The following is a 23,955-nucleotide window of genomic DNA, read 5'->3' as shown; positions in this document are numbered from 1 at the left end:
TCCTTTTTCATTTAAATTTTAGTATGCACTATATAAGACAGTAGGTAGAGTCAATGTGTTATGAAACCACTTGCTTCAGTAAATTAACATTCTATTTAAGTTAATACTATTTTATTAGTGATAAATATGTCTCATGCCCATAAAACACTATTTGGCATAAAATGATGAGAAAGCTACTACAAGCTATAGATGATGGTGGGAACGCATGCACTACAAACACCCTTTTCAATGGCTTCATTAAAACATTCAGAAAAAGAATTGTAAATTGCACATGAAGCCAAAAACAGACATCAAAATGCAGCAAAAGAAGAGGGGCCCTTTGCACCTAAGTAACTTGTATTGATTTATACAAGGTAGGAGTCCCAAGATATTTGTATATGCTGGAACAGCTCTAAAAAATGAGAATTATAGAATTAATTTACAAAATACCTAAAGTATGGTCCTTCTGTGTTTTTATTCACATCTTCTACCCACTTAGCTACATTATATTCTCTTTTGAACCATGGGTTTAAATACCTGCAGAAAGCAATGGAAGGAACAGAGAAAGCAGAAGAACAAGAATAGAAAATCTGAGAACACACAGCACAAGCTTAGCAAGGATGTCTTCATCCCCAAAATGCAAGTGAATATGGCAAATAAATCAGTATGGATTTGGGTGAGGACTAGGCAATGTGTACAACTGCATGAGAAAATCTACCTACAACAAGACTCATATGTTTGATTAATCTGGAAACTCTTTGGGATACATCATTCATTTAATGCATTAAGGGTAAAATTCACTCCTATGCAGAGGGCCAGCATTAAGCTCATGGTCTGAACTCCCTCATCATCTCAAAATAAGGATGAAGGGGCATTTTGGCTTCAATCATGACATTTGCTTACCAAAGACACACTTTTGCACCCATCTAGATAAATTGCAAGGTAATGCCTAAGAGACCACAGAATCTTGGGCTTGACCCTTTTTACAGGAATGAATTTCAGCCTCATCGTTTTAAAAGGTTTGAGGTTTTTACCACTATAGTGACAATTTTTACACTTACAGGCAAACAACACTCTGATTTTTCAAAGTTCATTTAATGGAGTTTGGCTTTAATGGAGGTAGGCTGCAGAATTATCTCATGTTTTACAGAAGCAGTATTAAAACCAAAACCACATTTTTTTAGGAAGAAAAGTCTGAGTTGTATACTCATATTAGTTACATGAAAATTATGAAATAAAGATAATGTGTAATTATCTGACAACAAATTACCAAGGGAGAAGAAAACTTTTTTGTAACAAATTTTTCCCAATAACAAGATAAGCAGATTCCTCCCTTTCTGTCATGTCATCAAAAAAGAGAGATGCAGAAAACAGGAGTCTGCCTGGACCAATTTAAAGTTTGTTCTTGTCACATATGAATGGCAACAATCAAATGATTCTTTGTGATCACCATCTTTATACAACAGAAACTAGCACAATGAAATAGGAAACAAATTTTAACCAAGGAAAATTGGAAAGAAAATTTGTCTTTAAGTTATTTTTGATACTTCTGGTCCAGTTCTTGCCACCCTTATTTATGGGAGTGACTCCAGTGACCTCACACATGGGAACAGGCCTTGCAAGTTATTGCTCAGATGAATAAAAGTTGGGCCAAATCATGTCATTCAACCCCCTCCATATTTCAAACAACGATGACAACAAAAGCAGCAGCACTTTTTCAACTTCTTTTGCTCCTTTTTTGCTCTGGAACGTCTCCTCCCCGCCCCGCGCAAGCACAGCCACAGCTCTCAGAAAGTACTCGCCCTCAGCCACAAGTGCTTCTCAGTAGCTTCCTCAGCTCGCTTATCTATCAGGAATTGGGAGTGCTTTATGCTTTCCAGCTTGGTGTCTTAGAGAAAGAAAACACCAAAAGCAGTAGCGCAGCAAACCAGGTGAACCACAAGTGAAGCAAGAGGCTGATGCCAGCGTCACCAGGAACTAATAAACTTCTGCTTTAGCTTTAATTGTAATTTTCTTGCACTCGCTGCAATACTTTAAACTTGCGTTTTTTTCATCTGAAAGGGTCTTTTGGTAACCATGAAACACTCCCAATCCGGCTTCCTGTATTAGAAAACAGTGTAAGGTGCTATCAAAGCATGCAATTGTTGCACAACCATGTTGCAGGGTTTCCTGGGTCTGGGTGTATTACAGACCATCATTCACTACCTCAATCCATCTATTACAAAAAGGTTAAACTCAAGTTACTGCAGACCGCCACATGATACCACTGGAAAGCCCTCAGGCTGATCTTTCTGGCCACATTCATTAACAATGGCCAGAAACCACATTTCCTTTGGGTGAGAAATTCTGCTTTGAAACAAGGTGTCCTTACGCATAAGCCTAGAGCTAGACGGACAGCTCGATTCGGCTCGTAGCGCAACATGCAACAAGGCAAAAGACCTGGGCTCAAGAGTACTCATACTCCTCAGGCTGGCGAGGAGGAAGGGTAGCTAGCGCTGCATCAGCAGGAGCACCTCCAAGCAGTCACGGTGTTTTGCCACAGTGAAACTATTGGATACTAGGGAAGGGACTTTTCACAGGACAAAATGGCAGCCCAGAGTGCAGGGGCAGGTGAGACTGACCTGTGATCCTGACTCCCTGTTTGGGGGTGGTCGGAACCCCCTGGGCTTATGCCTTGGGCAGGGATTTGGTGGGCGAGAGAAAGCCCAGACTCAGATGCATGGGTTACCCGGCTGCAAAAAGACAATATATAATAGAAAGTCTAAACCAAAGACGTTCGTACCAGTTATAACAACGAGGAAGACAAATGCTTATAGGAACAGCAGTGCAAATTAACAAAGGTCCAAATTGCTATCTGTTCTGGGACCTGTTTTAACACAAGCTCCCAATTAAACTGTCAACTTATTCAGAAAACTCTCATAATTCCTGGATAATTCTAATTGATTTTAATAGAGAACTATTTATCAGGGCATTTCATCAGCCATGGTTCTGAAAAAGCATTTGGCTTGTTGGCATTCCTTCCACATGTAATGAACCATCTGCCTTTAGTAAAGAATAATTATTTGTTATCAAACATCCAAAACCAATTAAAAATGTCTCAAAATATCTTTAGCAGTCTTCTCAGAGCTCTATGCTTAGCATAAGCCTTGTTCATGTATGCTAGCTGCAAGGCTCGCACAAAGGTGTGAGCAGGACATTTTTCAGGAGCTGCCCAAAGTGTTTGCAACTCCCTGTCAGTGCTGCTCATGAAGGCTGCAGACTTCAAACCTTGCTCAATCCTCAATATATTTTGTTTAAATTATTAATGGCACAGTTCTATTTGATTCTTTGCTGTATACAAAAAAAAACGTGTGCATAATGTGTGCAGTTACTGCAGACCCATGCATACAAGTATATTTGAAGGCAACCACACCAGTGTGCTCCTGCTTAAAAAAATTGAATTCTGCACAAGGTATGGCATTAATAAACACAATTTTATAATGGTTAACTACAGTCTGCTTATTACAGGAGACCAATACTGTTATCCTTTTTCTTCCACATCAACAAGTATGCTTTATTGGACTCCTAAGGGCCACACAAGCTGACTTTATAAATACTGCTTCAGAACAGATTCAATATTATTCTGTATTTTCCAGACAAGGTAGAAAGGTAAATTGGTCTGGGAAAAGCCTCCATGTATTCTGCAGCATCCTCAAAGCAGCTGGTGTTGCTTTTTTTTTTTTTCCTAAATGACTAAATGCTGGTCACAGTTAGATCATTCTAAGTCCATTTTCCCTCCTTGCAAAACAAGCTGTCCCTCTAACCAGCGAGATAATTGCTGTCTAATAGCCCTGGCAGTTCTCTCCATTCCCCACTGAACTGACACAGCATGAGGATCATTCAGTGGGAGCTCTCTCTCCAGCTGGTGACAGGACTGCCAAGGAGACTCGGACAAGCCATTCAGGCCTGTGCAGTCCAGGACAGACCCAATAAGGGGAAAGAGTATTTTCCTGCCTGGCAGGCCTCTCCCAGGAGCACAGACACTGTGCTTCATCCCTGAAAGGTTGCTGCATGGCCCTTGGGAAGTACAAGCCTCCTCCCTCTAGCATCAGGGCTGCTGCTGGGTTGAGACACCACCGTAACAAGCAGCAAGAAGGAAAGCAGAGAATTAGGTGGAAATTCAGGGGCACCTTTAAAAGAGAAACAAATATACAGGGAAAAATATTTCCAACTCACAATATCTCTCTCTACCTGCTTATTTAATGCTCCAAAGTTCTCAGAGCAAATCTCATTTGCATTTTTGGCAGATTGGCCAGGCTAATTTTGATTTTATCAAACTATCTCATGCAAGGAGAAAAGAAAACGAGCAAAATAACATTTCAGAGTTTATCAGCACAAAGAGCACAGAGACTCTTGAGATAAACTCCTCCAAGGGCTAAAATTTCTGATTCCATGATGCCATTTTGACCATGCAATGTTATAATTGCAATGTGCATCGAAGTATTGTTTCTGTAATTTGTAACATAGGGTTTTCTCTAGGAACACTTTTTGAGCCTACTCACCTCAAGACAGTGCAGTGTAGATGATAGAAAAGTTTCAGAACAAACTCAAAATCCCCAAACCAAAGAAAATGGGGCCCAGGGAGCAGTTAGCATTATTAGCTTACAGCAGGGTTGGTATCAAGCCCATTTGCCCATCAAGGTGCAAAGTTAGTAGTCATGATATGGGGAAGGACACTGTCACTGCCATCAATGTCAAAGAAGGGGCCATTCATGTGGGGTGTAAGTGCTGTAAGAGCAGGCCAGTGCTTTTGACAAGCCCAGAGGTTTCCAGCCATTCACCACTCATTCACAAGAGGGGCCTGAACCAACAGGCTTAAGTACATAAGAAAGGCTCTTCCTGTGTGGGAAGCATTGCGCACATGGGCTCTTTAGGAAATGTAATCAATAAATCAATACGCCAGCAACTCTCAGCTGTAGTGGAAAAGTCTGGGGATCTGTCACTTGGTAGAGACTTTAATTACCCATTTATCCCAGGGCTTAGTCAAGACTGGCTGTTTCAGGCTTACAATGGCAAACTTCAAGGTACTCTCAAAGCAGATAGATATCTCTCCTAAAACCTCCAGGAAGGTATGCAGAGATACAAATCTCTAACTCTGCAATGGCTCAACCCAAGGTGAAGACAAGGGTAGGAAACAGTCAGGTTATCAGAAACTCAGTATTGAACCAGGATACACTCAGCAATGGCAGTTTACTGTAGACAAAAGCCTGCAGTGATGGTGCAGGCTGCCACCATCATTGGGAATTGCTATGGGAACGACTGTGAGGAAGCCTACATAAAAAAAGAAAATTAATAGTTAATTTTTAAAGAATACATAAAAAGAGGTTGAAATACATTAGCCAAACAATTTACCAGATTATCAGTCAGCAATCAGAATGGGCCACAGAGCAAAAATGCAGCTGTCTACTTTTCAGTACTCTTAATTTCCATCTACAAAACACAAATATGAAAACTCTACTTTTTGGCTTTGCTTTTTTAAATTCAGACTTACTCAGTTGAATTAGACCGTGGCCTAAATCTTTTGCCTCTGACTTTCTTTCTGTTTCCTCCTATATTACCTGAAAGAAATCAAAGGACAAAGACAGTAAAACAACTTGAAACTCACCTGCCCCATGCCAAACTGTATATTCTTTTTGCATCCATAGCAAAAGATTTGCTACCTTTAACTTTAAACCATTAACCTTAATTTTAACCATTTAAATCTCACAGGTCTGTTCCTCTTGAATTATCTCAGACACTTAGGTTAGCTTTCTCTACTTTTTGCTGCAACTGTACAGAGGAAATGTATTATTTCAGCTGTTATTTGATGAAATCACTACACTTCAAGAAAAACACTTAACACTGCCTGACAAAATCACATAAGCTGTCAATAGTGAATAGATTTCTTTCTCTTTTTCATCTTAGCTCACACTGGAGGGAGAAATTAAGTGTAATGTCTTTGTGACAAAGCACTGTGCAAAAAAGGCACTTATGTAGGGCGCTGCTAAATCCTAATTCCAAGTTAATAACAATTAGCACAATTTTAAGGAGTCATACTGCTGTCCTCAGATCAGCTAACCTTTCAGCAGAGCAGCAGTGGTCCAGAGGCTGGTTTCCACTCTGGCCAGCACAGTGGTTCACACTTACCTTGCCAAGAATTACTCCTAGGCCTCCCATTTTCACAAATGTCTGAAATATGTTTTGTGTCTGGGATCCTTTCACTCCAGGAATGAGATAATCCATTTGACCTGGAATAGGAGGGCTCAGATGCGGTTATTGTTAAGGGTATTGGCTCACATCAATGTTAGCTCAGTGGTTTGGTCACATTCCCGAGGCCAGTGACAAAACACAGCCTAAGGTCTGTCTGCACTAGCAGAGCATCCAGGATTTCTGATTAAACTCTGCAGTTACACCTTGCAGCTGTCCCTGCCGTGGTTCCATGAGCCCTCATTCAAGAGGCAGGCATCAGCACTGCTTTCTCACTCTTCTGCTGTGGAATGCACAAACACCGGCGCAGACCAGATTTCCTTTGGATTTGCAGCTCTGCCTCAGTTCCTAGATGAAAGATGCCCTTACTACTGTGCTCATTTCGAGGCTTTTTCATCTCACAGTCAAGCACATCCCACCTGCCCACTCCCTTCTTATGCTGCTGCAGGAAAGCCAGGACAACTTCCCTCAACCCACTGCTACCAGTCTCAGGGGCTCAGGAGTTTGTGACGAGCATCCTCCCACCCAGAGCTGGTAGTGCCAGGGGAGAGGTAACTCTGCATTATTTTTGCTAATTTTGAATGCTTATATTTTATCAGCTGCAGTATATAATTCTAATGCTAAACTCAAAGCCAAAAATAGTCTTTTTATCTAGGTGCTTGGTGCAAACTGTTTTTTCTTTCCTCCTGCATTCCTTTTAAGAGCCAGAGATGTATGTGGCGATGTCCAACATGTGGGGTTTTGCAACAGGCTGCCTCTTGTTGAACTAGAGCTGCTGTCAGCTGTTTGCCATGAGATCTACAATTATTTCCAAAAGAGAAGAGGAAGTTGAAAAATCCACAATAGATGGCTTACATATTACAAAGTCTTGCTTAAAGGAACTATTTTTGTAGTTTTTAAGTCTGGTACTCGCATTTTTCAGTCTCTGCTTTCCTTGGGGGCATCTGAGAGATGCTCTTCAGTTTTCAGAAGCTCAGGCTAATCACGGTCACATTGAAGTGAGCCGAGGGTTTCAGTAATTCAAACTTAATCACATCATGAAAGGTCTGAGAAACAAAAGATCCACTGACAGATTTTCAAACACTTCCTCCTCTTCTTCAAGGTCACTTTCAGGTTCAGAAATGTCTTGCTATATCATGGTTTTGGTGTTTGCTATTTCATAATAGCAAGAGTTATCATAAAGTTATGTCTTAATCCTTGAACATCCTCTGAATACCAGCTAATATTCCATAGTGCTTTCCAGCATGGAGAAGCCCAGGCAGCTGATGGCCCAGCCGCTCTAACATCTCCCAAGAGATGCCATCCATACCAGCACACAGAGCAAATCAAAACCAGCTTGGAAGGTAGGAGGTAGCACTCTGGGAATTCAAATGGAAGGACTATGTCAGCTGTATCACAATGTCAATGGAATATTTGTCAGACTTACTTTTCCAGACTTGACAGTGGCACAACATACCTGAACTGGTGGTGGGAACAACAAAACTCTCTAGTACAGACAGACCTTAGAAACCATTAGCTTTTTGGAACAAATAATAAAGAGAGACACATGAAATAAATGAAGTATGAAAAGAAACACAGATACTGCATGAAAGAAGAAACACATTAAATTCCAGTATTTAAAAATAACTTTTTTTTTAAACTGGTATTTAGACCTGATAGACAAAGCTATGAAAACTTGCTTTCCCAAGACTTTCAAAATTTGAACCAATTTAAAATAGATTCTCTAACACAAACAGTGCATCATTTAAGATTAATGCTTGCTTTCTGAAAAAAAAAAACAACCCACACATCTAAAAAGCTGAATTTAAAAATTAGATATAATTAAGTAAACACTACTGGAGTTTTCCTAATAAGATAGTCATTAGAATAAACTGAATGAAGTTGTATATAAGATCAAGCAAATAGCAAAATATCAAATGTCACCACATATGTGTCCCATCCATACATTTCTCTTTAACTGAAATAATAGCAAAGAAAATGGCTTCATCAACTGCACAGTTGTAGGCTGCTTAGTGGGACAAGAATTGAGAATTGCAGTTTTCCTGTGAAGCAGCTCATGACTGTCAGTTCCTCTAGGACGCAGTGCTTCTCATAAATTCTTTTATAGTGCTAGCTGGAGATTTTCATATAAAGAATCTTTTACTGCAGAGAAACAGTGAGCATCGTGATCTTAGCAATTACAAATGGCTCTCAATGCTTTTAAATGAATCTTCCCTTTTAAAATGTTGAGTTTTTTAGGCAACTGGAACAATAAAGGAATTAGTGCAATCTGATCTACGGCAAAGCCTAATTCTCTCTAATCTAATAACAGCAAGCAGAAAACTGCAGAAAGTCTTTGTAGAATTATTTTCTAAGATAACATTTAGTGACCATTTAGTATACTAGTCTAGTAAGTGAATAAAATGCAATCACTATCATCTTTAATATGAGACAGCAGAAGTCTAAGTCAACACACTGGATTAATGACACTGACAAATAAAGATATAAAAATAACATTTATATTTAACATTTTATGTTATAACTATTATTGAAGAAAGACAATGTTCCTTTTCTTTGATTACATGACACTGATTTAAAAAGTTTTTGGCGTTTTATTTAATTTTTTTTTTTTTTAGCCAACAATTATTATTACAGTCTACTTGAAATGAATTCTCAAGCAGTGATGTTATGAAAATTTTATTAAACAAAAATTGGTTTACAATGCAAAAATTTTTTTATGGCCTAATCATACTAATTAGCAACTAGGACATGGGAGAAAAATCAGTAATCAAAGCAAAAAGGATGCTATTTCAAACATTCCACAAAGAAAGAAGAAAGAGTCAAACCTGCTGCAAAACAATGAAATGTTCTGACTAATGGAATAATGGGTGATGGAACAGGTAGAAATCTGAAAATGCGACAGAAAAGCAGACCTCTTCTTAGAACTAGATGCAGAGTTTGTGCTGACTCCAGGAGGCATGTCGCTATAAAAAGAGTCGGCCTCTCCCGGCTTTTTTACATAATCTCCCTGGGGTATTTGTCTGAAGTGTAATAAACATTGTAGAGTCAGAAAACATGACAGGAACTAGAATGCACACAAACATGCATGAACATTAGTTTAAAAGAAAGAGGCAAGGATAGCAATCCTTGAGAAAACCTGTTAACCACACACAATAAAGCTATTAATAAATAATTCAACCATCTGAGAGAAAACTCCCACACGCTTCTGTTATGAGCAGAAGAGTGGATTATGTGGTTTTGGAAAGAGAAAACAAGGAAAAATTTTAACTCTGACCACAATTTTCAAAGTGAACAGTTAGTGATTCCTGAGACACTGGATAACCAGTCCAGACATTTCAAATAGCTCATCATGCTGGTTGCAAAAAGCACCAGTACTGAGCCTAAGCTGAATACATGCCTGCATCAAAGAGGAGCTCAGGAACAGTGAATGTTTTTTTCCTACTGAGGTAAATGCTTACCATTTAACTTCTGTGATCATGATAGAATTCAAGAGTAACAACCTGTTGAGCTGTTCAAATCTCAGGAGGATAAAAACCTCCAGTTTTTTAACTGAATTCTTGTGTAAGGGAACTAACACCAGTGTCAGAAATTCTCAGCTACTCCTGATTACCACAGTAGTAGACTCAATCTGCCAAGACACACAACAGTAATGTAATAGTTTATCCTTTTCCAGAACTAGAATCTCAGTTATGGTACAAAAAAAGATAAAACTATCTGTGCATTAGAAGGTTCTAATCAAGCTATGCAAAGTTTTTGCAGATTCGTTGCCAGCAGAGAATACCTGCCATGCAAATATTCCAGTTATAGTTCCACCAGGTTTAAAAATCCTCCTAAGTACAAGTAGTTACTTTGACACTTGACTATTTCATAATACCAGCATCAGTATTTATTCAACCTCACACTTTCCAAGATATTTTTGCTACAGCCTGCTCCTATCAAGATGCACACTTATCAGGTTGATTCATATTCAGATTGTGTCCAACTACAGAACTAAACTGGGACCTCTCCATTCCATATCTGGATTTCTAATGCTTCTGAAGTATGTAAAGTATACAACTATATGGCACGTAAATCATTGGTGCAATGCAGTACTTCCACTCTCCATCTTCTAACACCTCTGGAGTTTCAGTTCTTGTCCCATTCCTCAGCTGGCACATGGGTATGCTCAGAGTTGGCTCAGTGTGGGCAGCTCACTCCCCAGGGTTCCTCTAGCAAACTGCTCTCTTGCTAGTCCATCAGATATAACTTCTCCCATGTAGCTGTGTCCTTTAAAGCCACACTGTCCCAGCTGGCAGAATCCTTGCTAATTAGCTCCATTTTCAGTTTACTTGTTTTACCTGCTTATTAGTACCAAGTATAATCCTTATACCATGTTAAAAATATTATAATGTCTTGTTTTCATTGTTTTTTAAAGAGTAATTTTTTGGTGTGTTTTTTTTCTTTTTTTTTTTTTTTTTTTTTTTTTTTTTTTTTAAGGGACTTTCTGGACAATCTGGTGGGTATGTTTTTTCATTTATGAAGCACTCCTTGTACATACCCAAAAATATTCTATTTAGAAGTCAGCCTACAGAACTTCATTTTATGCATGAAGGAGATTTAGTTACTAAATATCTTCCTCATCTTTAAAATGATGGAGTCCTCCATTACCTTCAGGAGCCTCAGCTTATGTTGGTTCCACCTCTGCCTGTGCTCTCACACACAGCTGCAGACTGGCTGCACACTCACAGCTCTCTGGCCATAAAGTAATTTCTGGAGATGAAGATATCTGAAGAAGTTACATTCTCTAATATTCCAATGCAAACATACATGGGGTGGACACTGTCTGTTTCAAGGTTTTTTCTGCTCTGTCCTCAGCCAATACTGAAACATCCACAGCAGAATGACTTGATGGCCATGTTAGTCTCCATTTATAGATACACCAGCTTCCACTAAGTAGCACCAAACCCTTAAAGTCTGCCTTCCTTGAGCTGGGTGGCATTCCCTACCCACCAACCTCTGCATAAGGCTTGATTTCAATAGCATTGCCTTTCACTTGTTACTGTACCTGTGGCCTATCTGACCCTGGAGCACACAACCAGCACTTGACAGTGCTTGTCCACTTCTTACAAATATTTTGAGCCTGGCAGAGAAAGCGCTACACAAAGGGAAATGGAGAACAAGCACAACGGGTAGCAGCAACAAACAAAGCAGCAAAGAAGGCAACGATACAGGCAGAAAACAGGGGAATTTGAGAAATCCTCTTATCTGTTGGGGACTGGGAGAGGAAGGAGCCAACTCCTTCCCACAAGACCCATCTGCCAGGCAGATGCCTGATCAAAGGGAGGTGGTCTTCCAGGAGCCAAATGCAAGTCACTAGGAAATCAGTTTATTTTTGGCCACAAGCTTGAAATGATGAAAGCTCAGCCTTGTGCTGAAGCCAGTACTGTGTTTTAGCTATGAATCAATTGAACAGGGTGACAGGAAAGAACGGGCTCTTTGTCCACACAGCAATTTAATTGCATTGTATTTTTAACTGCAAAGAAGCTCCAGGAATTAATTTGTCTCAAAAGGCTCCTGAACATCATGTTAATATTAATTATTCAGTTCTTAGCCTCCCAAGAACACTTTCATCTCTAATAGCTGATTTTCAGTGTCTCTTATTGGAAATATTCTCCTGTTTTCCTAAATAAAACAGTCTATTGCAGAAGTATAAAAAACATTGGTTTTTGCTACTGAGTCCAGTGAAATCAGGATTTCAAGCAATGCATTATAGAATACTGATTTCATATATTATTTAAAATATGATAACCCATCTCAATATTTTCTTTGTAGCATGTAAAGGTGCAAAAGAGAAGAAAAAGAAAAAGAGATTTCTAAAATACATTCCACTACTTTTATCACATACCTCTGTCTTCTGTAGTTTCTTTCCATATAAACAGAAGAGAAAGGAAGAAAAACGAGTTTTTAGTATGCAGGTACACATGGTCAGTAAGACCAAAAAAATGTAAAAAGAAAAGCACTGTATACAGAATGACATCTTTGCTCAAAATATTTCTACAAAATCACTTCTGAAATAAGCATATTTACAAATATGCTACATCAGAATAAACAATAAAAATATATTCATGTTGATGGCTTGTCAGCACTGAGTGTAAGGTGCAGTTCATGCTGGATTTAAGCCTGTTCACTGTGAAGCTGCTAGTGAAAGGTGCTCTCTCCACCTTTGGAGGTGAACCTCAAAAAAGTAATTCCACTGGCTAGACATGATCTCAAAATGAGCCCTTAACTTTTACAGTTTTAATCTAAATAAAAGTCCAGATTTTCAGATACTGCCAGAAGCTGAGGGTGATATACAAAAACAGCATAACCTACTTTTCTACTATCCTCATCTTCACGATTTTTATTCCAAATGCTTCTTTCCTTACGTATTTCTGAGCTGCCCTGAGCCCACCTCAGTCTGGCAAACCAGCGGGTGTTGTGCCACTTTGCTATGCCAAACCACTGGGGCTGTGCCCCAGCCACAGCACTGCCTGCAGCTGAGCCGGCCCTGCCCTCCAAGCACAACAAGGACCTAAGGACCAATGACTTCAAGTGACAGTCTCATCTAAACACAGATTATAAAGTTAGTACCTTGAATCTTTTTTTGCTACAAGCAAAAAAAAAAACCACATAAATCCCTCTGGTTTTATAAGAAATTCACAAAAGAATTAAAACTGAAAAAGACCAATCAGGCTAATATAATCCATTTTGCCTCTCAGTGAGCACTGACATCTCTACACCAGGAGAGAACTTGAGCCTTATTTGCAAATTGCAGATCTTTCCTACCAAAAAATGTGCTTGAATTAATTTCAGGTTAAGCCGACTAAATATAATCATCTATTTAATGAAGCCTATGGTTAAATGCTTTGCTGACTGACTGAGAGCTAATCTTGCTATATTTACTTAATCATGAGGAAACATTTATCATTTAATCAGATCATACTCTTGTATTTCCTTTGTCACATACAGTAAAAACATAATTTGATCATCTAAAAAAAAGAAAAGAAATTACTAAATGAGAAATAAATTTCAAATTTGGATCAAGCTCTCTAAAACCACATACAAATGTAAGAATTGCTTGAAAAATGGTAATATGAAAAAATGTTACTGTACAAATATTGTTGAATTTGGATTTTTTAGATTTTTTGAATTGGTCTTTTCATAACATAATCAGCTATCACATGAAATACACATATTTTGAAACTCTATAAAGAAGAACAAAATGTACTTACTTGTAACCCCAACCAGTTATTCCTAAAACGAGAGCCAACACTAAAATGGTGCCAGCAATAGCCCCTATTATTATATTTGTGCTAACCACACCTGGAAACACAAGAAAGATGAAAAATATACATGGTTTTAGGAGAAAAATACACAAAACCAGCAAGTGCACCATCTTTCAAAAACCAGCTTGAACAACTTTCACTAGGCTGATTAATTGTAACCTGTGATAAACTCCTGAAGCATAGCATGGACATAAAAAACCACTTGTAAATCAAGCTTTGACTTCTGTGTCTGTTTCCATTAACTGAATGCTTGTTACACAGGAAACCTGTGCCAGGTATGCCAAAAAAGTATTATCAATATTAAACTGCTGTAGATTACATCCTTACAACCTGCCCTAACAAATCCATGGAATAAAAGTGACTACTTGTTTGGTTTTGCTCACCTCCCTTCCACAGCTGAATAAATTAATCAAATTAAGGATTCTGGAAGATGTCCACTCAAAAGGATTTCTAATGACCAGAATTTACAAGCTCATTTTTCCACAATGTATCTTTCTTTTGTATGCAAGACTAAAGCAGAATAAAAACTTCCACTTCAAAAATGTAAGTCAGGCATTACCTTTCTGTCTAGATATGGAATGTTCCAGTAATCTTTTGCTTGTTCTAATCTATCAATATGCCTAATAAGGCCACTCAGATGACTGGGACAAGCATGGTGGAACTGGACCCATTGATACCAGTTCCCAAATAGGCACTGACTGAGGCTTCATTTACAGACTTCTTTTACACTTTACAGTGCTTCTGCTCTGGGAGGAGAGAGGGGAACAAGGCTCCTGCAGCAGCAGCATGTTCTGTACTAACTGAAAGAGTAGGAGACCTACTTTTGCTCAATGAACTCTCTTCAAATCCAAGCATTTTCAGTTGTTGGTAAAAATTATAACAACATACCTTTATTGATGGCATCCTTATCAAAAAATAGATCGTCTTTGATGTGAGAACTGCAGTCATCTCCTCCCCAGAATCGGTCACAGACACACTTTATTTCATTGCTACAAATCTGCAGTCAAAAGTGTAGCTCAGAAAAAAATCAGATTATTCATCCATTCCTGTAATTAATACCTTAAGTATAGGGATATCACTGTACCTATACAGTGATAAAGCCATGATTTTACTGCTCACAGGATTTTGCAAAATAATTTTTAATATATAGCAATTTTTAATTTATGTTAGGTATAAATGCATTAAATGTGCTACTATGTTTTATATAAACAGATGTAATGTTTATTCAGTACATACTTTAATGTAATCTATATTTAATAGAACCAATTATAATTGCTTTGGGAGACTGACCTTAATGACCTTTTTTTTCAAAATATGATGAAGTGCATGATTTCAGATAAATAAGGAAGTTTTAATGCAGTGTACAAGACAAAAGACATTAAGAGAGAACAACTTCCTTGATCTCAGCCCAGTCACAGGGCCCTGGCCGTTGTGTCAAACTGTGTGAGGGACAAGGGGGCTCACCAGGGCCACGGCAAAGCCACAGACTGCACACCGAGCAGAGAAACTAGCCAAGAGCCAGCTCTCTGCCCTCTTTTCCAGAGTAAAGGAACTCTCAGCCCAGAAAATCCAACATCATCAACAACTTCATGAATCTTCTTGGCTATTTATGTAATTAAAAAGAGAAGGTCTCTGGAAGAACAGAGACCCAAGTTTCTCAGTTCATAAAACCTCGTGTAGCTGAAGGAAATACCAATCAAGTTAGCAAAAATGAGCAAAATCATTGATTGACAAAACTCTGTAAAACTAATACATACTAACTATGACTCATTGTTTAAGATGCCTGGATGGGAATGCATTATATTTACTTATGTACTTTCTTCCCTTTTCTTTTTCAAAAATTTCTCCAGTTTTATGATGTCTGGAGTCACACTGCTGGCTTCCTGAAAGGTCCAGCTAGTAGACTACACAAGGTCAGGTACTAAGCAAAACCAACAAAAAGCATTAAAGGCTGCAAGAGCATACCCCGTGTCCTGAACAGATCTGGCTGTCGGTAGTGCCTGGGCAGGTGCTGAAGTTGAAGGCCTCGGTGGGGAGGCAGCGATGGTCCAGGCACACCATGTCCGGCCCGCACGGCGTCCCGTTCTCCACGTAGCCCAGGTCCGTGTCCTCATCGAGCTTCACGTGGCCACCACTGCAAGACAGTCAAGAGGACCTTGGAGACTCGAGCTGTGGTTAGATGGGACTGCTTGAGACACTGGGCCCTGGGCCTGCATTTCTGTGCTGCACAATGTCCAGGACCACGTAAGAGTAAGTGTTGGCTTACTGACCTCACCGGGCTAACATGAAACAAACTAAAGACTATCTACATCAAACAAATGTAATCATGAACACAAGGACCATTTTTCCTGTGAAACAACTAGAGTTAGACAGAACTCAGTTTACTTGTTTAGGACATCATTTCGTCTCACAGTTGTGTGAAGCTATCAAAACCTACCACATCTATAATTAGAATTCAGCTATAATATAGCAATGAATTAGGCTACCAGTTAACTTTGGCAGTGCAGACATATGTCTAAGTATTCTGGGTACACAAAGTACTTGGCAAATATTAAAGAATGCAAAATCACAGGGCCTGAGAAGAGCATTACGTCTCTACAGGTAAAATTAACTACTGAGGCGACTGTGAAACTTCCCCAGAGGCAGTTAATTTTCTGAAGCTTAACAAAGGTTGAACTGAAATAATGGTTATGTGTTAATAGGGGAAAAAATCAATGGAAACAGTTTTTCTCCACTTAGGAATGAGAAAGCTGCTTTTCTGTGAAAGATGGATATTGTTCATTCTGTTTTCAGGATTTCCAATTACCTGCAATTGTAGACTTTTCCATAGTGCAAGATTGATGTTGTGATTTCACCATCAAGTTCTCCAAGTCTGGGCACACTGGATATATTGGAGCACAGAAGGTATCCACAAAGCACATCCCTGCATTGAAAGAATAAACAGATACTCATAAAAACTAAAATTCAATGAAAATGGACAATCAAAAATGTGACCACTTGCTTGGTAACCTATTTGTTATTCCTTGCTTTTCTCCCACTGACAATAACTCCCATAAGCGATGCTGTTTCCCAAAAAAATTCTTCCCCTGGAAGTTAGATTGGGAAAACTCTGTTTTTATACCACATTATCAAAAATTCCTCAAGTAATAACAAGCAGGGAGCTGTCAAGAACAAACCACACCAAACTGATTTAGTGATCTATTAAGATACAGTAACTGGTCCAGAGAAGAGCAACAGTAGATACTGGTTCTAAATACACTCTCATAGGACACATATGTAAGGGAACTATAGACACCAAGTTTATTTCAGCTGCTGAAGGGACTTCACTACTCATGTGTGGAGACTTTTGCACTGACAGACTAGAAGGGTCTGACATCTCCCATATTACTGAATATTTTTTACTTATGAATTTGTAATGGAACAGAAATAAGGTTATCAAAACTATGTTAAAAAAGTAGGAAAGAACATCAGTTCACCCGTAGGCAGAACTAGAAATCGAATGTCATGGACAGAATGGAGAAATCTGAAAAAATAGTTTGATAAGGACTGGTGAAAGGTTCAGAAATTGGCAGAAATAATCAACTGCATATATGAAGAATGTGAAAAAATGCTTTAGGCAGCGACTTGCAGGAATATACTTGGAAAGTTACAATACCATGAAAAGTGGACAAAACATAGCAATGCAATGTCACAGCATAAAAGTGACCACCACACCAAGATGTGAAACCAAAGGCTTCTCTCCTCTGCACTGCTAACCCTCACTGAGTACTAGGACCACTTTTAGTCCAAGCTCTCCCAAGCTCAGATGGTGTTCTCTTGTCAGGGATCAACTCTTCTTGGCACCCTACTCCCTCCAGGACTTCTTGCACAAAGGCCTGCAGAAGAAGGTCAGAAATCTGATCCATAGGAGGCTTTCTGAGTCTCTTCATGCCAGCTTAAGAATTGGATCAGGGGTAAGAACCTCATTCTAGTAGCTTTCTAAATGGATCAACTTACTGTTTATTGCACTGTATCCAAGAGTCCTTTTCTCTTCCACAGTTTCCTTTCTCAGTTCCCTCAATATTCAGCTTCTCATAGCAGTACCTGTCAGCAGCTGTCACTTCTAAAAACAGAAACAAATCTCTTCTAAGATGATGACTTTGAAAAGCCATGTCCTGAGAAATGGGGATGCACAATCAAAGCAAGCAGAGCTTCCCAATCTGTGAACTGACACACCATGATCTGCAGGTGGCCCATGAAACTCTGCACAGTGCTCATCTCAGTTAAAAGCTTTATGCCATCATAGGACTTTTGTTAAATTTTGTTCAGATAGATGAGAGTTTATTGGTCAAGAATGTCCCCACTGAAATAAACTAATGAACAGGAGTATAGGCTCCCTAGATGGTTATTAACGAGAACTAAAGTTTCAGATTTCAGAACAATCAGCAAGTTAACCAACACTAGAGAAAGAGCTGGAAATGGGGATGGAAAGACAGAAGGATGGGGGAAAGAAAGAGAGAGACATACTGTTCTAGATATTTTCAATGGTTCTCAGTATGTCTCTTCCATAATTTTTCTTAGCTAAGATAGTCTTTCAAGTCACATGTATTACAACCAACTTAGAAACAGAAACATTCACTTACTTTCACCCCAGATATATTTACATTGCCGGTCTCTAGTTTTACATCTTCCTCCAAAGCAAATACCCTAGTAAGAAAGAAAAAATATACAGAAAATATTTCAAATGACTTGATTTTCCAAAATATGTATTTCTATAATACAAAGATTAGTCACACGCTTTATATTGAGGCAAAGAATATGTGATTCTATCTTCATTTCATATATGATTAGCATAAAAGTCATGAATGTTAGCAGAACTGTCCCAGGTGACTTCCAAAGATCCTAAAACAAAATCCATAAAAAGCAATCTTTAAACAAAACTGAAGTCCTAATTACCTGTCTGTTATCACATGAATATCCATCCATTTTATGGATATTAGGAGAACACTATAGAAAGAGAAAATAAGTAATAGATCATAGGTCAGACAAGCATGAAAGCAAAGTATACAACAAAAGTCATATGAAAAATCATTTCAGTAACATTCTGTTTGTTTCAGCATCAACAGATTAAACACAATTTTTATACACCATACTATACAAAACATTCATAGTGATTTTGATATTACAGGTGGGGCTTTTTTGTTTCATGAATAGAAGGCACAAAAATCACCTGACTGGAATTTCCTGTGCAGTTCTCTGCAATATCACAATCATTCACTGCTTCTCGACACAAGACTCCTTTAGGTTCAAACTGGAAAAAGAAAGCACAGGAAATTAGTGTCTTGGTTTCTCCATATCTTGCCTTAAATGCAATACTTCCTTACAGTTTTATCTAAAATAAAAAATGGGAAATATTCACGTGCTGACTGAAGTGGGAAGACTCTCCTTTCCCTGGTGTGTATGCTGCACCACTCAAGCCATTTACTGGTGCAAGTGGTGCCACTCTCTGAGGTACCCCCTCTCAAGGGCACAGATTGTGGAGCTGAGCAGGAGAAGTCTCTCCTGGACAGAGGACCCCTGGGAGTGTCCAAACCAATACTGCAGTGGCTGGCAGCATTATTCATTTTTCCACTTTTCTCCAAGGAAGTCTTTTTCCCGAACCAGCTGGGGGAGGGTCTGATTGAATTTGCTTTCTAGAGGAAACCCTTCAGAGGTTCTCTCTCAAATTTGCCTTAAACCAGGACAATTATCCCACCAGGTCACTATGCCTTTTTGGGACTATTTTACTCTTCTTTACAGAACAGAAGAAGTCATCCTGATCTTCTCTCTAGGGATGAAGAACACCGCAGAGCTCTACATATAAACACTTTGGTTATTTTAATCCCCCATTGTTGTTGCAGAACAGGAACTATTAATAAATGTACTGAATTCTGTACAGTTTGACACCCTTTTCTAAGGGACTGGATATTTAACAATGAAAAGTGTACCAGTGACCTAATACAGACATTTTGGCTAAAGAATTATGTGTTAAGTCTCAAGACCTGGAAAAGAAGGAAGACATCTCATTTAGGCAATTACTAGTGTTTCTGGTATGGACATATTACAGAGTCCTTATTTTTCCTCAAAGTTTTCTTAAGACTTTGATACCCAGTTCATTTTGCAGGCCTGTGATTTTTTTATTTTATTTTTTTGATCTGCATGCACATGCATTTTTCGGGGGACAGCTGTTAACTCCAAGCTGGTGTGAACGGGCACACAATAGTGGAAGAGCTGGACTATGGTACTTTCTAAGCCCTCAGCTTCTTTTTTCTTCCAGTCACTGGAAAAATGCAGATAGACACCAACGTTGTCAGAGATACTACAGGATTCTGGGATGCATAATAACCATGTCTTGCTTGCAACCCCTCCTTCACTCCTGCTTTCAGGCAGGACATTACAGGGGAAGGTAACCTCAAGTTTGGGAGCTATTATATATAGTTTTTTGAGTTGTCCTGATAAACACAGTAGTAAAATTCTACTTTTCTATTCATTCACTCACCCTTGCCACTCTGAAAGGAGATAAACCCTTCTCTCATTTGCAAAAAAATAAGGTAGGTATACAAAAGTTTTGTTTTGTTCTGATAGTCTTTAATATGGTGCCTATATGACTTGGATTCTTGAGCAAAATTCACCTACACTGGTAATCTGCTGATATGTTTTACTATTACATTTTAAAAGGGAATGTGCTTAGGGAAATGTGATCTGTTCCAGCATAATCTGTGCTTTTTCTTTTTTTAACATTAGGATGAGCACAAAGTCAAGAATGTGTTCCACAGTTATTATTAATGATCCTCCTAAGGGAATGAAACCCTCAAATGCGCAAAGATAAAAATATCACCCATAGTACACCACAGTTTTAACTACATTAATACTAATAATCTTTATTACTAAATGAGTACAAACAACTATTTGAAGTCATATTTAACATGGCTCCCTTACAGCCACGATCTGGTTAAACCTCCTTTTACTATTTACTGATGTATCAAGAAGAATAACTTACAGTTTACATAGGGTTTGATTCCCTTTACTCAATGGGATTTCAGTCAGTCCAAACATAAGGACACACAGGCAGACCAAACTGAAACTGAAGTCAGGTGTCTTTTAGATGAATCCTTCTGAGTAATTCTGCTGGCTGTGCTCTTGTGATTTTTTACTCTATCCTTCCCTCAGACACTCTGTGGTATGATTTTCCCATTCAGTCTCATGGGGCAAATCCAGAGCAACAATATGGCATTGGGAGTGGCACCTGGATAAGGGTGTGCATGTTCAAAGAATGACAGAATGGCTGGCGTTGGGAGGGACCTTAAAGATCATCTAGCTCCAGCCCCACTGCCATGGGCAAGAGCACCTTCCACTTGGTCAAAGATTCATCCAGCCTGGCCTTGATCACTCCCAGGGATGGGGCATCCACAGCTTCTCTAATCAACTTGTTCCAGTGCCTCACCATCCTCATAGTGAAAAAAAAGGGCATGTAATGAAACCTTTATGGTTAATGTATCCTTTAAGCAAGGATGTCTAATGAGATCTCATAGAACTTCAACCTGATTCAAACTTGTCTGAAACTGGAAGGATTCAATTTACCTCTGCATTTGATTACAGTCCCTGCCCCAAAAAGCCAAGCCTAAAAGATAGAGTACAGCCTCAGAAAAATCAGATTTCAGCCAGTTTTAAAAGGTAAGCTTTCAGAAGAGTAATCACAGGGTCTGCGAGGGAAAATACATGTGGTGTAGTGCCTGCAGACACCAGGATGCATTCCCACCAGGCTGCTACAGTGAAGGTCACTGCCCTTACCCGGCACTTCCGACAGCAGAGCCCGTTGCTGCACTGGGAGCCCGCGGTCAGGGTGCAGGTATTGCAGCACTCTCCTCCTTCACTGGCACACTCCTGGGAACACACACACAGAACAGAATACATGCGAAAAGCACATGAACCCCAAGCTCTTAATACTTCTCATCTTAGCACACTACCTGAATAGATTTTTTTCTCCATTCTTTTAGGTACCTGGAGGCAGAAAAAGGCATATACTTGTGGAGCATGAAACTGCTGCTTCCTGTGCAAGACAGAAAATAATTTTTCTAACTTCATATTGTCATTAAATACTAACATCTTAGCACTGACAAGTGTTTCCATCTAGGAAAATGCTTTCTTTCATGCCTTTGAAGGTCTGATTCTGCACAGGCAGCTAATACTATGAATCCTTGGGCAGATGACCTTCACCCTGCTTGTCTTCCTCCACTTATCATTAACAGCAGCAATGTGCAGTACCAACTCTCAGGCAAATCTAGTTGCTAATTTAAAGTACATTGCACTTACCGCTATTGTCCCACAGTCACATTCCTCTCCGTCTTCCACAAAGCCATTGCCACATTCTGGAGGATCCAGAAGCTGCGTGGAAATTCAGAAATCAAAGGGCATGTCTCTTTTAAGGTAGTCATTGTCATATTTGCTCTGTGCAACATGGTTTTTAAGCTAGCACTTCAAATGCATTAACTGAAAAACAGTTCCCACGACTCAGGGAGACACAGAGTGACACAACACAAGTGAAGCATACAGAGAATGAACACTCCTGAAAATTAATGCAGCAGTGCTGCTGAGTCACATGGTATCTTCTGTGCTTAGATGTCAGCTTTACAGTAAATTCAGTTTGAGCAGAAGTTACAATGAAAAACAAAAGGTATGACAATAAAGGAAAAAAATTAAGGATGTGACAATTTCATTATCTTCATAGCAGTTGCAACTGCTGTTGTTCTGGAGTTCAAGTGACAAGGGCTGAAAGGTTAAAGCCTGCACTGTAAGTTCAGAAGTAATAGCCATAAAAAGTAGTCCTTTTATGTGGCTCAGAAATGCTTGGGAGGGAGAGATGCTCTGCTTCTTTGGCAGTTTTTGTTGCAGTTGGATTTTTCTTTCCATTTTCCTCTACCACAGTTGGAAACTTTTCCCAGTTTTCTGTAAGTATGTATTACACACAGGCAGATGTGCACAGGAAGTATTGCTGAGGTTTCCTCCCTTTCCTTTCAGCCTTCCCACTGGACTGTAACTTAAAAGATCAAAATCTTTACATTTGTATGCCATAACCTCTCCTAAGGGACACTGACAATCTGTCCTTTCCAGTTTAATTTTTTCTGTCTTCCTAAAACTTTTAAAGTTCTTCTAAAAGAAAATATTTTTCCTTTGGACATAAAAAAAAAACATAATAGTAGCTTTTATTACATAAATGAGAAGGCATTTAAGCGTGTCACCAGACTAAAATTTTGCAGCTCAGCCTTCAAGTTCTCCAATTAAACTAGGACCATTCCAAAAATCACCCTGCTCCTGAGCCATCTGCACAAGCACATCGTGCACAGTGTAGAGCATTTCTCACTGGCTGCTGCCTTTCTGTCAGGAGCCCACAGGATGGAGCATCACCCCACGTACTTCACTGTGCCACAAACCACAGCCTGGCACTGGCTGATTATTATTACATCCCCTATTGAAATGGAAATTTGACTGCAGCATGCAATGCATAAGTAGAATTTAACATAAAATGTATGCAAGCCTGTAGAATCATTAAAGAGCTGTTAAAAGTGCTTGTTTCCTATGTATTTTTCCAGACAGCTTAATTTCTTCAATATGTCTCAGTGTGCTGCACAAGAGACAAAGAGACGGCAGTGACAGAGAATTCTGCCTTGAAATATTGGGCCAATTTGCTGCAGCACATAGAGACAGCTAACAATGAAATTGAAGGAAAAAAACCCAAACATTAAAAGCAATTGGATAACCTTTCCCCAAAGTCATATCATTCATCCATTCATTTGAAAAGAGCATATGTTCAATCTGCTCCAGCAGCCACTGATGTAATTTTTGGGATTATAGCTGATCTAAGAGTGGAGCAGTGCCAAACACTGCACCTTGTCACATCAGCTTTCCTTTATCTCATAATACTTGAAAAACAAAAACAAGTTTCTGTCTCACCACCCCTGCTAGGAAACATATCTTTGACAGCATTGTTAATTAGACAGACATCCATTGACAAAACCTTTAGACCAACCCAAACCACAATGCACAAAAGAAACTAGATCACCCTGGCTTCCACATCTAACTCACATTTCTGCATGCCATCCAAAAAAAAACCAAAAAAAACCTAAAGTCCTGCCAAACTAAATTGAAAGGAAAGTAATTGGGGTTTTTTTCCAACTGACAGATGTGTAAATGAACACAAACACTAAAATAAAACCAAGTAAGACACATTACACTGTATACATAATACACTTGGCAAGTAAATACATCTACCAGTATTTCTCCACCTTTAATGGGATGGAAAAAAGCAAACTTCTAAAACTCAGGTACATTTTAAATACGAAATTTTACACCTTATTAATGTATTACAGTGCTTTCTGTCCACTTCTAATAATAGACTCTTTCATCAAAAGAGACCTTTAAGAGACAGGCA

The 23,955-nt window shown here is 39.0% G+C and overlaps 1 protein-coding gene across 1 annotated transcript in view; it reads right to left on the bottom strand.

The window, feature by feature from the left end:
- The window catches only part of ADAM22 (ADAM metallopeptidase domain 22), a 128,813-nt gene that overhangs the window by 12,921 nt on the left and 91,937 nt on the right, over window positions 1-23,955 (bottom strand). The window contains exons 16-29 of the mRNA XM_041466624.1: window positions 21,840-21,911; window positions 21,318-21,410; window positions 18,718-18,798; window positions 18,444-18,494; window positions 18,131-18,194; window positions 17,505-17,610; window positions 16,315-16,431; window positions 15,474-15,642; window positions 14,397-14,505; window positions 13,455-13,545; window positions 12,089-12,106; window positions 9,030-9,224; window positions 6,145-6,245; window positions 5,510-5,576 (exon numbers count right to left, since the gene is read on the bottom strand). Coding sequence (XP_041322558.1) covers window positions 5,510-5,576; window positions 6,145-6,245; window positions 9,030-9,224; window positions 12,089-12,106; window positions 13,455-13,545; window positions 14,397-14,505; window positions 15,474-15,642; window positions 16,315-16,431; window positions 17,505-17,610; window positions 18,131-18,194; window positions 18,444-18,494; window positions 18,718-18,798; window positions 21,318-21,410; window positions 21,840-21,911 — 1,334 coding nt within the window. The remainder of the gene's footprint in view (window positions 1-5,509; window positions 5,577-6,144; window positions 6,246-9,029; window positions 9,225-12,088; window positions 12,107-13,454; window positions 13,546-14,396; window positions 14,506-15,473; window positions 15,643-16,314; window positions 16,432-17,504; window positions 17,611-18,130; window positions 18,195-18,443; window positions 18,495-18,717; window positions 18,799-21,317; window positions 21,411-21,839; window positions 21,912-23,955) is intronic.

This window comes from Pyrgilauda ruficollis, unplaced genomic scaffold (genome assembly GCF_017590135.1).
Source record: "Pyrgilauda ruficollis isolate IOZ18807 unplaced genomic scaffold, ASM1759013v1 scaffold2, whole genome shotgun sequence".
Lineage (NCBI taxonomy): Eukaryota > Metazoa > Chordata > Aves > Passeriformes > Passeridae > Pyrgilauda > Pyrgilauda ruficollis.
Note: the sequence above shows the minus strand (reverse complement) of the source record. Positions and strands in the feature narration are given on the sequence as shown.